The following is a 13755-nucleotide window of genomic DNA, read 5'->3' on the forward strand; positions in this document are numbered from 1 at the left end:
TGAGAAACTAAACACCCAGTGGAATACTTTTATTATTGATGCAATGTCACCCCTGAAATAGAAAAATGCTTAGTGTTGGCATTAGGTTTGATCATGTGCCTAACGTTCAGAGCTCTATCCAAACTGTAAAGCTGTGAGACATTCAAAATTTGAAGGGCAATTTGAAACAAATAAATAAGGACTGACTGGGTTAGTAGGTTTTCAGTGTTGACTTCTGTACTTCAAAAATCTAAACACAGCCATATCATCCCCTTATATCTGTTTACTTCTCTCCTGCTCTGTGTGCTCATATATATGGAACTTTAATGCATGTAAATTGCCATTAAAGCTGTTTACATATTATTCTGTTTCTGCTGTTAGACAATGGAAGCTGTATGACATCGTACTTGAGTCACTTCAGAGCCATTTCCAAGCTGTCACTCTGCACCGCTAAACTACTGATTTTTTATCTAGAACTGTGTCTCTTAAACTCATCGTGCAATGAAGTTAAAAACAACGACTGTGCTGTGATTTTAGCAGTATTTCCGGGCTGAATGATTGCTTGGAGAAAAAGTTTAAAACAAAAAAAAAAAAAAAAAAAAAGTCCTCACAAATTTCTCCCTGTTTGTGTCAGCTGCTGTACAAATAACTGTTTTGCTCCACACTGTCAATCACTGACACACAGAGTCTACATCCTGGAGACAGCAGCATCTCAGCTCCAATAAAAGCTTACAGACACTGAAACTAAAACCAGTGGTTTTACAGAGACGGTAAACTGAACCATCTTTGCAGTAGTTTGAGCTGAAAAATGAAAGACTGATGCTGAAGGCATGTGAGACTTTCATGAATTTGCTGAGAAGGGACTCAAAATTGGACATCTTTCTATTATCACTGTCTCATAAAGGCCAAAAGAGCACAACAAAATAATAATTAAAATCAAGGAATATAGGAATGAGCAAACTATTGGTTGTTTTTTCCTATGTTACATTCTAAAAGGTTACGCATAACACTGCTACTATACTTCATCATGCCAGTAAATCAAATTTGAATCATGTGAAAGGAGGAAATGCAGACAGCAACATGGGCAAAAATGGCCGACAGGAAATGGTCATGCTACCTCAAAGTCACTGCTTTGCATCACGCTGTGGCTGTGTGATGGTGAGGTGCAGGTATGCAAGTCAGATACTGAGAAGAGCAGTCATATTAACAGAAAGGCACGCATGTCTGAAAGTGTAGAGATTTATAGAGATCTGCGCTTTTTTGCAGTCACATTATTCTGCAGGTTTAAAAGTACACCATAAAGACTTACAGGTAATGCACTGATGTTCACTATTAGATGGAAACACTTAACAATTCTGATTAAAGCAAAACATCGTTATCTGACTGTTGAAAACTAACTGAATAATGACAATAAAGATTCTTGATTATGTTCTGTGTCTCATGTATTATTACTCCGCCAAGGAATGTGGCGGAGTTATATGGCGATCGCCATTGGTTTGTCTGTCTGTTTCTCTGTTAGCAACATTACTCAAAAACAGAGTAGCAGATTTGGATGAAATTTTGAAGGTAGATCAGAAATGACACAAGGATCAAGTGGTTGGATTTTGGCAATGATGCAGCTTATAGTCTGGATCCACAGATTTCTTAAGTGACCACTACGATCACATGATTGTGATCCTCCTACATATCGACCGCTGTAGACCACAAATTTTAAAGATTTCATCTGCTGGATATCATGCACTGACTAAGCAGCCTTGGCGGAGCACTGCACTCTCTGAGTGCTTTTCTTGTTACTCCGCCATGGCTCCATCTCCTTATGTGATGATCTGCGCTGGTTTGTCTGTTAGCAACATTACTCAAAAACAGATTAACGGCTTTGGATGAAATTCATAGGGAAGGTCAGAAATGACACAAGAACCGAGTGAATAGATTCTGGCAGTGATGCGGCTTATAGTCTGGATCCACAGATTTGTTAAATATTTCTGTATCATTGCAAGATAGCGACATGTCGTCACTGTAACTATGACAACAAGTGAACACTACATCAGCTGCCTGCTGTTGATCACATGACTGTGATCCTACTACAAATTGACCGCTGTGGATAACAAATTTTTAAAAGATTTCATCTGTCCAAAATCACACAACGACTGAGCAGCCTTGGAGGAGTATTGCGCTCTCTGAGTGCTTTTCTTGTTATCTATACATCTACTAACACAACTGAATGGCAAGCAGAAATTATGATTTCTGGAAAATTAAAACTGTGCTTTTATGGTTCATAGTGTTCCTTTATTGAGGCTCCTAAGTCCATTACCACTGAACACAAGGGCTGCCATGACTAGTGGACATCTGCGACATCAACATCACAACTGTCAACTGATGCATCTTTTACTAAAATGTAATTTCTGGCTCCAGTCATTGGTAAAGCCAACAATTCAGTGTGAGAAAATGACAGCTGGAATAGTGTCTGTCTTAGTTCACGGAAAGACCCAAGGCTTTGACAGTGTATGAGTAGTTAGAATTATCACAGAACAAACACATGGTCTGTACACAGTGCAGAATTTGGATGGCAGATCACTGCAGCACGGTACAATTTAAGAACACCTGAAGAGAAAACACACAGCTGTTGATCTGGAACGTGCACCTCCTCAAGAGGCAAGCCCACTGTAAGTGGTGTCTGTTCATTAGTAGGGTAAGCTTTTTAATATATTTTGAACTTGTAGCAGCAAAATAATACACTCATTCCACCCTAAAGTTGTCTGTCATTATTTATTATTTTAAGCACATTTCTTTGTGTAATCATTGTTTACCAAAAAAAGCTCTGAATGAAATATTCTATTTGATTTGAGTTTTTTTTTTTTTTTTGGAGAAGAAATAATCATTTGGATTAATTGACAAAATTGACAAAATAGTGGCTAGATTAGTTGACAAAAATATGTAATAATACTGAACATTCATTTTAGTCTCCCAGAAAAAAGATCATTACTGTCCTGCACTTGCTGTGGCCATTACTACGACATAGAGTCAATTCACACAGTGTAGTCAGTAAATACTGTAGGAGAAACAGTGACAGTAAATATTACAACATTCAGATTAGCAAAGGACAGCAGCATTTACTGTTGAACTTTTCACTGTAAAATGTGGTCTGGTTGGTATGAAGAAGTTTCTCATAGCAGCACTACAACGTGTGAAAGGATTTGGAATCGCAGGCAGTCTTAAAACAGACAGCTGATGGGGTTAGATATGAAAGCCTGTCTATCTGCAGTTTATCTCCTCTTCCTGTGTGAATGAGTGCTGTGGCTTTGGCTGAACCCAGGTGTGCTCGTGACTTGAAAGCCTCTTGTTTGTGAGCTCTAAATATGCAAAACGCCTCTGTATAATCACAACTTCTTTTTTCTGAAACAAAGCAAAAATATTTGCACTTGAACTGAAATGATTTAACTGTGCAAACAAGTTGTATGTAGCTGGGTGTCAGTTTTTCAGGAAATGTATGTTTATGTAGTTTTCACACTTATGTGAGTTACTAGAGCTGAGTAAAACCATGAACGTCTATTACTCAGTATTTTAGAGAGTCTTTTGCTATTGTTGAGTGTGTGACGGCACTAAGCGTACAGACAACAAATACTTCTGCACAGATTGTTATTATGCATAGACTTTTTAAAATTCTGTTCAACAAATAATGCAACATTTTGGGAAATACCTTCATTTGTTCTCTTGTCCAGAGATAGGTGAGAAGATTGATACCATGTTTTTATGCTAAAAAATAAAGTTAATCCCTAACCAGAAGAATCCATCTACCAGCTCCATCGTCAGTTTGATCAGTGGGCACAAACACTCCACTGTAAAACTGTACCTTATGGTTACACCACTTGTAATTTGCTGGACTATATGACTATATGCAGTATAAAGTAAAAGTTAGCCAACATCTTTTTTACACTGACACCAATTAATAGTATTTCATTCAACAGAAAAGCAATATTTGGAACCAATATATATCTATACATCAATCCATTATCTACACTGCATCGTGTGGCTGCTGGAGTCTATCCCAGTTGACTTACAGTGAAGGCAGTCTATCACAGGGCTACATATACAGACAACAAGTACGCTCACATTCACACCTACGGACAATTTAGAGTCAACAATTAACTTCACCATGTTTTTGGACTGTGGGAGGAAGCCGGAGTACCCAGAGAAAACCCACACATGTACAGGGAAAACATGCAAACTCCATGCAGAAAGATCTCAGGAAGGTGTTGACGCGAACCGGGGATCTTCTAGCTGCAAGGCAAAAGTGCTAACCACCAAGCCACTGTGCAGTCCACCAGTATTTATTTGAAGTAAAAATGAAAACTTAGCGTCAAAAAACTTTGTAGAAATGCCTCGGTATGTTTATGTTGTAAATATGTTTTACTAAAACCTTAACCCTCATTTCTTTTAACGTTTATTCTTCGGTGTTGAATGGTGTATAACCAGTCAGACGGTATGTGGTTATGACAGATAGAAAGAAGCAGCTGCATCAGAGTCAAAATAGAGCATTTTAAATTAATTTATATTACCTGGAATAGGTTAAAAAATAATGATACCAATAGTCAGAAAAACAGTGAATATCAGATTCCATATTCAACCAAGCAGATACCTAGTATGAATTAGGCAACTGGTGGAGACACCAGGAAAACAATGTGTTGATTAGCTCCACTAAGGACTTTCTGTTTTCAGTACCTTTGTGTAACGTTTGAATGGAACCAGATCAGTTATTTCCTTTACCTACATGTTAAGCTGAACAGACAGCTGACAGTAGTTTCATATTTACTGTGCAGACATGTGTTAGAGACTTTGTCAGGAAGCCAGAATCTTATTTCCTGAAATATCAAACTAAAGATAAAAAAGATACCCTTTAACATAAAACACTACTCCCTGTTCACCTGACTTCAGTAAGCAAGCATTTTGTTTTTCAAAACGCAATCAGAAGGTTGATTTTTTATTTTTATTTTGGAGGAATAAATAAACACCCTTCTTGTCTCTTCCCTTCGTCTCTCTGGCCTGCAGCCTGACCGTGGTGAGGCCTTCAGTAACTCAGCAGAGGAATGTAGGTTAGAGAACTCTCATTAGATATTCAGTGGACTAATGCTCAATCTATGGGCAGAGCTGGCACAACTCTACCTCAAGTGGATTAGATGGGTGGAGATTTAAGATGTTCCCTTGGAAAATAAGGAAGAGATTTGGGCATTTCTTGTTCAGCTGTACAGCACTGCTTGGAGCTAATCCAGCCCAGTTGCTGAACCTGCAGACACTAGTATTTCGAACTAATTGTGAAAAAAAAAAAAAACATATTGATGCAGTTCAATCTTTCCCCTCCGGAAGCTTGTTTGTTTGATGGACAACCCTTGAACATGGCTGAGATTATGCAGCCTGGCTTGGATGTCCTGTACATATTTGCAGGCAGCGCATCCCCTGTGGGATTATCAACAGCCAGATTAACTGGAAGCTTCTTTACAACACAACACACTGAGCTGAAAGAAAGGAGTCTGCGTGGAAAACTGCACACAAAGTTCAATATACACTTACTCATAGTCCCACCCCTCTCAATTCGCTGCAGGGGGATGAATTCAACTATGCAATTATGTATAATCTGTGTAATTACGTAATATATGGCTGAATGAAATACACTTGTCTCTGCAGAGTCTAACTGTGCCTTTTGCTGACATGCGGTACCAAACTATACTTAACATTTCCTGAACTCAAAGTACATAATGAACGATTTATATTACACAAAATACATGTTCTGACAAAAACCTTTACAAATACTTTCAGTACAGACTAATACATAGTCTCCAATAGCTAAATGCTTACATATTAAATACTAATGTACTTGACTGTGAACAGCCTCTAAATGTTCAGACAACTCATTATGCTTCAAGGCAAGCTTATGCACCAAATGCACTAAACTAAGGAAATGTGGAAAGAGGGCTGCTCAGAGTGAGCGGGCTGTCTTCAGCACAGTTAAATAAGGCTCCAGTGCTGCGAGCAACCATCCACAGAGTAGCTATGCAGAGCGCACTACAGACCCACTGACCTGGTAACACTGTGAACACACACTGAAGCCAGCTGCCACAATAACACAGCAGTAAAAAGAAGTCAAGCAACCCCTTCAGGAGTGCACCGTAAAAACGCAATGGATGGACAAATACTGGATGCTTTTAAACTGTCTCACACACACGCACACGCACACGCACACGCGCACGCGCACGCGCACACACACACACACACACACACACACACACACTGTGATACACTGTAAAAAAAAAAAGCTCATATATTTTACTATGAAAAACTGTCAAACTATGACAGTAAAAGTCTATAAACTCTAAAACTGTTTGATACAGTTTATATAACACTGAATCACCGTAAATAAGTAAATCAGGAAAAAGAATAACTTTTTATAATTTTTCTCTTGAACAGTTCTCAATTCTTCTCATGCACAGAGGAGATGGTTTTTGCCTAAATCATCTCCTCATGATGCTGGCCACCTCTGGTAAAATTGCCTAAATCCTCAGTTGAACAGATCATGCGATTCTATCCCTGTAGTATGACGGTAGGTCAAAATTCAGTGTAGTGTGGTTCAGTTTTTTGTGTTTCCTGAATAACCTGAAAAAATGACTTAGGCCATTATTTTAAGAGGGTGTCGGTGTTTATAATAGGTCACTCAAACTTTATTTTATAGGTATTTTCATGCACATTTTCAAGTAAAACTATTTTTTTAAGGTTAAAATTTTTATTTTCTAATAAAATTTGGAAGGAAGCACATTTTTTAGCCGTAAAATCAACAGTATCAATACGTATATTTACCGCAAATGAAGAAAATGTTTTACTAATTTAATAGCAGCGTTCTGGTGAACACAGCTGCTAGAATTTTACCATAAAAACAATAGTTTTTAGAATAGAATAGAACAGCTTTATTGTCATCATACATGGGGGTGTGACGGAAATATAAATAGCTGCCACTGGGCGATGCATTGATAATTAATAATTGATTTTTTACAGTGTAAATTTATAGGCACTTTGTGAATTAAGAATAGATCACTGGAGTTCTGTTTTTTTGTGTGTTTGATTGCAAGAGCAGTGACACAATATCTACAGCTCACTTAACTTTTGGTGATGTCTGGATGTCTTTACAATATTGTCTCTATTTTTCACACAACCGTTCAAAAGTTTTGGGTCACTTACAAATGTCCTTATTTTTGAAAGAAAAGCAGCTTTTTCAATGAAGATAACATTGAATCAATCAGAAATACAGTCTAGACTATAGACATTGCTAATGTGGTAAATGACTATTCTAGCTGGAAACAACTGATTTTTAATGGAATATCTACATAGGAGTACAGAGGACAATTTCCAGCAACCATCACTCCTGTGTTCTAATGCTACATTGTGCTAGCTAATAGCATTGAAAGGCTAATTGATGATTAGAAAACCTTTGTGCAATTATGTTAGCACATGAATAAAAGTGTGAGTTTTCATGGAAAACATGAAATTGTCTGGGTGACCCCAAACTTTTGAACAGTAGTATAGCATTGCCTGCAAAAAAAAAAACCTCACTTGTGTAGGTACTTTAGATTCTGCTTGAAAGACTGTGGCTCAGAATATCATGCTTTGTCCCAAAACGCATTTTTTTTGTTGTGTTTGTTTTTGTTTTTTAAATATCATTTATTTATTTATGATCAAAATGGGTTATTTTTCCTTGTGTTTTCAGCAACAGTTTTGTGATTTTTTTTCATATTGTATGAGACGTTTGGAGAACACAAACTGAACATTTTGATATTTTTGTCACTAACTTCATTATTAGAAATTATAAAATGCACTATTGGTGAAATAGACAATCTCCACAATCGTCATCACTCAGCTGTAATAGTGTGTAACGTATAATGTCATCTTAAACTGACTTCCTTGTAAAACAACTTGTAAAAGTGCAAGATCTCTAAAAGGCAATAGACTTTCAATAATCACTGCAGATAAAGTAGTCAGCTAAAAGAGAAAAGTAGAAGACCAGAAATGCAGAGAAGAGATTTGACAATTGTTGGAAAATATTATACATCAAATCAGATGACTGCTTCATTGTGCAGTGGCAGAAAATCCTCAGAATGAATGGGGGTTTACCTTTACAAAGTCTCGAACATCAAAGAGATCGAAGGCTTCAAATAGATCACTTTTCTTCATCCCAAACACATTGCAGCAAGAAGTCAGGAAAGTCCGAATGTTCTTCAAGCACAGGAACTAAAAAGACAAAAATGAATATAGCATTTAGAGTAACTTGCGCATTTTCTTTAAAAACTTTGATTGCCATGTTAAGGCCAAAATGTTAATTAAATCATCAACTTCTTGGTTTAACATTAATGGACGTGATTACCCAAATACAATAATAATAATAATAATAATAATAACAAGAAATTTATTAAAATTCAGATTTTTTTATATTGAACTACTCCCACCTGATTGTGAAGCAAAATTAAAGGGAATGTACTCAAACTGAAAATGTCCAGGCTAACTTTGTGAAGTCTGTGTGAAAATCAGTGAAATAGTGGTGAAATTAGTAGTGAAAAACTACAAATAACTGGCCTTTCATTTACAGAAACAGTGTCACAGAACAAACCGCCAGCAGTGCTGACTGGAAGGTTTTTACCAAAGAAACAGTTCCTATGTTCTGCTGAACTGTTGACAGCGTGGTCTGTGGTTATTCAGATTAACAACGACATTGTTTCTGGAGAGAGGTACTGTATGCTTTCAATATAATTTGTATGCTTTGAGCAGCAAAAATAAGCACTGACTTATGAAACTCTATTGCAGCAGCACACAGATTATCTAAAAAAAAAAAACAGACTAAAAGAAACAATGTGATGATTTTCCTAGACAGACACTAATAAAGAAGCTTGAAAAGTGTTAGTGTGAGCCTAGCCAATTAATCCTATTTTAGCTCGCATAAACTTGTACCGACAGAATCAGAAAAGCACAGAGGATTTGAATTTCCTTTTGAAAAAGTGAAGGTGAACCACAAACTCTGCAAACTGAAAGTGAAAACTATGAGTTTGACAGTGTGAAATGAAGTCGCTAGTTATGTCCCCAGTCACTTCCTCTGAGGATCTACATCTCAGTGTGTCTCAGTGGGAAGACTACAGTCAAACAGCTATCATAAAGACAACAGACGTCTGGTTATGGAGCAGGCTCTGAGCAGAGCTTGGACAACTTCTACTAAGAAGCTTACTCACAGTGCTCCAAACATCCAGGCAAGTATTCAAATAGTAAAGAGGCTGTAAACAATTGTAATCGGCCTTTTCAAGCAGATTATTTAGTGATGACTAAAGTAGAAACTGTATGTGACAACTTTTTTTTTGGAAACACAAAATTCTTGAGAACAGATAGGTTTGTTTTTATCACATCATCTCATGGTGGAGACGCCTGTAATCACCCCACTGCCCCCTGGGGCCCCGTTAGTCTGCGGAGGAAGTGCATGAGCATGAAGGCTTTGCACCACCAGAAGCCTCACTCATAGCTCTGCTGCACATTCACTTGTTCATTTATAGATGAGAATTATAAAAAACGCAAGTAATCAGTGGTCAACTATACTGTTATAGTGCTGGTGTTTCTTCATGTTTCTATTTTTTGGATTTAGGGGTTAGGATGATTTGAACGAAGCCTGTGATTTGCCTATCCAGGGTCCTTTTCTAGTTATTTCAATGTTGGATCACTTTTAGAAGCTCTTAGTTTTTGTAGTTTTTGACATTATCTTATTTGTACTGTTTATCTGTTTTTGAATAGCAATCAGTGTCTCATTAATCTGAAAAAATAACTAATGTATGAACAGCAGAGAAGACATTTAGTGCATATCTGATCCATACGTTTTATTATCAGCACCACTGATTTGCATGTGCACCAAGGCCGAACATATAGTACGATAAAAGTAGCACTTACGGGCACATTTTCATCACAGTACACTGCACTCTTGTCCTCCAGTCTATTACCTTCATGGCCTTGCCTCCATTTCTAAGATCATCGGTCAGCAGGACACAATGAAAGCATCATATAAAATCTGGAGCCCACTGTCACGTCTTTCTCAACTGTACTCTGACGGCCTATAGCTGCAGGCTATGTCTATCCATTGTTCAGCTCAGCATGCCCTGGGTTTGCTTTGTGTCTATTGAGATAAACGGAGTGGATGTACACTGACAGAGCACATACAGAACACAATTTTAAGCTTATAAAACCGGCTGCTATTTATTTATTACTTAACCAACAATTAGAATTTTGAAAGTGTGGCACAAAAGAAGTTCTACATTAATTTTTTTTAAGGAATCTGTGTTGATGCATCATTTCAATCTAAAAAATATTCAATCTCATATTCCAAAAACTATTTCGTATGTGCTTCACATCATCGTTTCACTAATGGGTGCTTTGACCTTAATAAGTTATTAGACTTTCAAGAAAGCACAAAGATCTAATCACTTCCAATGCTGCCTCAGTACGCTGGTGCACAGGAAGTCATACACATAAACTGACATACAGTATTACAAAAAGGCATAATTATCAGTTAGTATTTAGCTTTTAATAGAGGCACTTGAGCAGACATCCTATTATAAACAAGTGCCTTGGTTAAATCAAGAAATATGCTTTTCATAACATTAGGTTTTAATAATTTGTTTACTTTATTTAATTTTACAATACCTGCTATGAAATTGTAAAAATCTTATCAATCTCTTTTGCGAGAACATTCTGCACAAAATCATGATTTGTAGTAGAAAATAATTTTGCAAAGTAAAAACAGAGTTTGTATAAACCCCAAAGTCTGGCTATACTACATGTGTTATATGGCTTCGTACTCAGTCACAAGAAAACTATAAGCTGCTGCTAAATTGTACGAGTTTAACCAATGGGTGGATCAAAGAGAGGATTTTATCAGGCCTCTCCAGTGGCAGCGGGAGGAATGACTACATGTGGAAGGAGAGGTCAAATCTTGGACCATTTCTTTAGGTTTCATAGGCAAGGGGCATTCAACACGTCTTCAAGACTTCCAGCTGCTGATACGGAGGCACAAAAACAGGACACAGCAAGCCAGTTGTGACTATTCAGAAGGAATAGATCAGTGAAGACATCTGTCAGAGGTATGGCCTTAAAATGTATCATTCAGTTTGATGAGAGAACATGTGTTCAGTTATGGATTCAGGTAAAACAATGTGTGGGACAGACGGAAAATGATCCCAAGCCTACTTTACGCTGCAAATCCTTGCGAGTTATTTTGACATCATCGAAAAATTATATTAAACTATTTCACTGTTTTAGTTTTTGAGAGAAACAAACTGTTGCATTGAAAACAGAAAATTTTACCATGTTCTAATATGCTTTCTACTCTACTCTGTGGTGGGCTATTTAGAGACTTTATGTGGATCTGGGCTTTCTTTATTTCCTTAAAAGCAGCTGTCAACCTGTGGCTGTATTTCTGACTGTCCCCCTCCACTGACACTGTTCTTACCTTGGAGGACTGTCCTGGACCATCCCTTCCATCTGACTCTACAGGTCAGCATTAGCCGCCTGCAGCTTTTAGCACGTCAGTCTCAGATTTTTGGAATTCAACTCCAACTTGCTTTCCCAGAAGAAATGAGCTGCCTACCTGCGACATCTGCGGCCTCAGGTTGATCTCCTTCAGGTTGATGGTGTGGGGTCTCAGGTTGTTGAGCAGCTGGCACAGCAGCACCCCGTCCCGCAGGGTTTGCGCCAGGTCGAACACCTGCGCAGTGTCCGCGGTGACCCGGTGGTTCGCCGGCAGCACGTTGCATCCGATCAGCCACGTCGCACACTGCCTCCAGTACTCCATGGTGGCGGTGCGAACGGAGGGTCAGTGATGAACTAGAAAAGTTTGTCCCTACTGTGAGAGTGTGCACGGCATGACAGGAGCAGCTGTGCGCCGTCAGCTCGTCTCTCCGGACTCCTGCATCGCCTCTGGAGCGCCTCGTCGCTGCAGCAGATTAAGAGCTGCTCTGCTGGGGGCGGCTGCTTTCAAACCACCTCCGTCTGTGGCAACTTCCCCTTCCTTCTTCTCACAGATTTCCACCGAGGTCCTCCTAACGCCCAAAAAAAATCTGTTGAAAAATCTTTCCCTTAACTTTAGAAAAGCTTCGCCAGGGTGTACACCTGCAGAATCTTTTTATTTATTTCTGGCCTTTATTTTATCAGATAAACACGTGTGAGAACCACTTCTCATTTTCAAACATGACCTGGCCAAGAGACGCCAGCAGGAGCAAATACACATGTAAATCACACAAATAGACATAAACATAACATAGAACAAAAGTAAACGGGTAAGAAGCATGGAAGCATTTTGCATGTGAGTGAAAAAACGTGTGCATGAAGTGTATGTGTGTATGGGTCATTCCAGAATTGGAGGACATTTGGGCTTCAAATTTAAAAAAAAAAAAAAAAAAATCTTTTACAATTTTCTGCTACATATTCACCAATAATAGATAATGAACTCTCAAAGTCTTAATTGGCTCAGCTTACACATTAATGGTACTATTTTTATTTGATGATTTATTTATTGTTTGCTAACCCTACTCTAATCACAGTAACAGGGTTGCTAATCCATGCTAATGTTAGCTTTTTCTCAGGAGTAGAAGCTAGATATTTAGCTAGCTGTTACTGCTGAACAAGAGGACAAACTTACTGATGGAAAAAAGAAAAGAAAAAAGTAAGAAGAATTAGTCTCATCCTGATAATATGCATAACAGGGTTGCATGAGGTAGAATGAGACATTCAATCAAAGCTGACAATGTTATGAAAATATGAAAAATAGAGCACAAATCTTTGCTCTTCCCATTCTTTTGGAAAACTGCTTGATATTAATTTCAGCGTATCATGTGATTTACTGTTTTCTTCTACTTCTACCAGCTAAAATGTTATGCTAACATGTGGGCCACATGTTCCATGCATAATAGTTATTTAAAATATTATGTTGATTAAACATTTTTTCCCACAATTACATAAGACATGAAAGGAAAAAATAACACAAAAAAGTGAGATTTAAACTTCATTTTAACAGTTTTTTTTGAGATTCAATTTGGTCATCATTGTTGTGGGACAAGAGATAAATGGCATTTTAGGGAGAACTGCAGACTTACTTGGTATTTTTAAAAATATTGTCAAACATTTTTTTCTCTTAGTGTGTTTATATTTGGTCTCAGGACAAGTAAATTTACTCAACAACTGCATGTTTTAGTATTTTGTATATGCATTATTTGAAATTTGATGGGTGGGACTTAGGAGTGTGGGAGATTTCACTACTAAATATGAGCTATGTGCAGTCGTACAACAAATTCCATCAACTGTATTAGCAAGTGTAGCCTAAACTCTGAACATTAGTCCACTATTGGTCATATCACAATTGAAAATATTCCCAAATTTATTGCTTTAGTGGAATTTATTTGTAAAAGACTTGATGCTCACCTTGAAATGTCCTTTGTAGATACATTTGTTCAGCCTACAGACCCTTTAACTCGTTACCTTAACTGTAGTTGTCCAGGCATGTTTAATGAGAAGACAGATGACATGAAATCTAAACTCAAGGTGAGGAAAAATAAAGTAACAAGCCATTTTCATAAAATTACTACATCTTAAATTTAAATCCATGAATTGAATGCAGGAATTTGTTGATGTAATTACTGACCTCTTTGTGTCAACCCATCCATCAGAATAATGTTTTCAACTAAAAAGTTTTATCTAAATCATCCATCCATC

The 13755-nt window shown here is 37.6% G+C and overlaps 1 protein-coding gene across 7 annotated transcripts in view; it reads right to left on the reverse strand.

Moving 5' to 3' along the window:
- The window catches only part of vav3b (vav 3 guanine nucleotide exchange factor b), a 57987-nt gene extending 45962 nt beyond the window's left edge, over positions 1-12025 (reverse strand). For 2 of the 7 annotated variants that reach the window (XM_055014219.1, XM_035956331.2), the window contains exons 1-2: positions 11636-12024; positions 8134-8250 (exon numbers count right to left, since the gene is read on the reverse strand). In XM_055014219.1, coding sequence (XP_054870194.1) covers positions 8134-8250; positions 11636-11839 — 321 coding nt within the window. In that variant the 5' untranslated portion in view covers positions 11840-12024. Of the gene's footprint in view, positions 1-8133; positions 8251-11635 lie in introns of all 7 variants that reach the window. The other 5 variants (XM_035956334.2, XM_035956332.2, XM_055014218.1 and 2 more) reach the window with 4 other exon arrangements.
- Between the last annotated feature and the right edge of the window lie 1730 nt (positions 12026-13755).

This window comes from Amphiprion ocellaris, chromosome 10, assembly GCF_022539595.1.
Source record: "Amphiprion ocellaris isolate individual 3 ecotype Okinawa chromosome 10, ASM2253959v1, whole genome shotgun sequence".
In the NCBI taxonomy this organism is placed as follows: Eukaryota; Metazoa; Chordata; class Actinopteri; family Pomacentridae; genus Amphiprion; species Amphiprion ocellaris.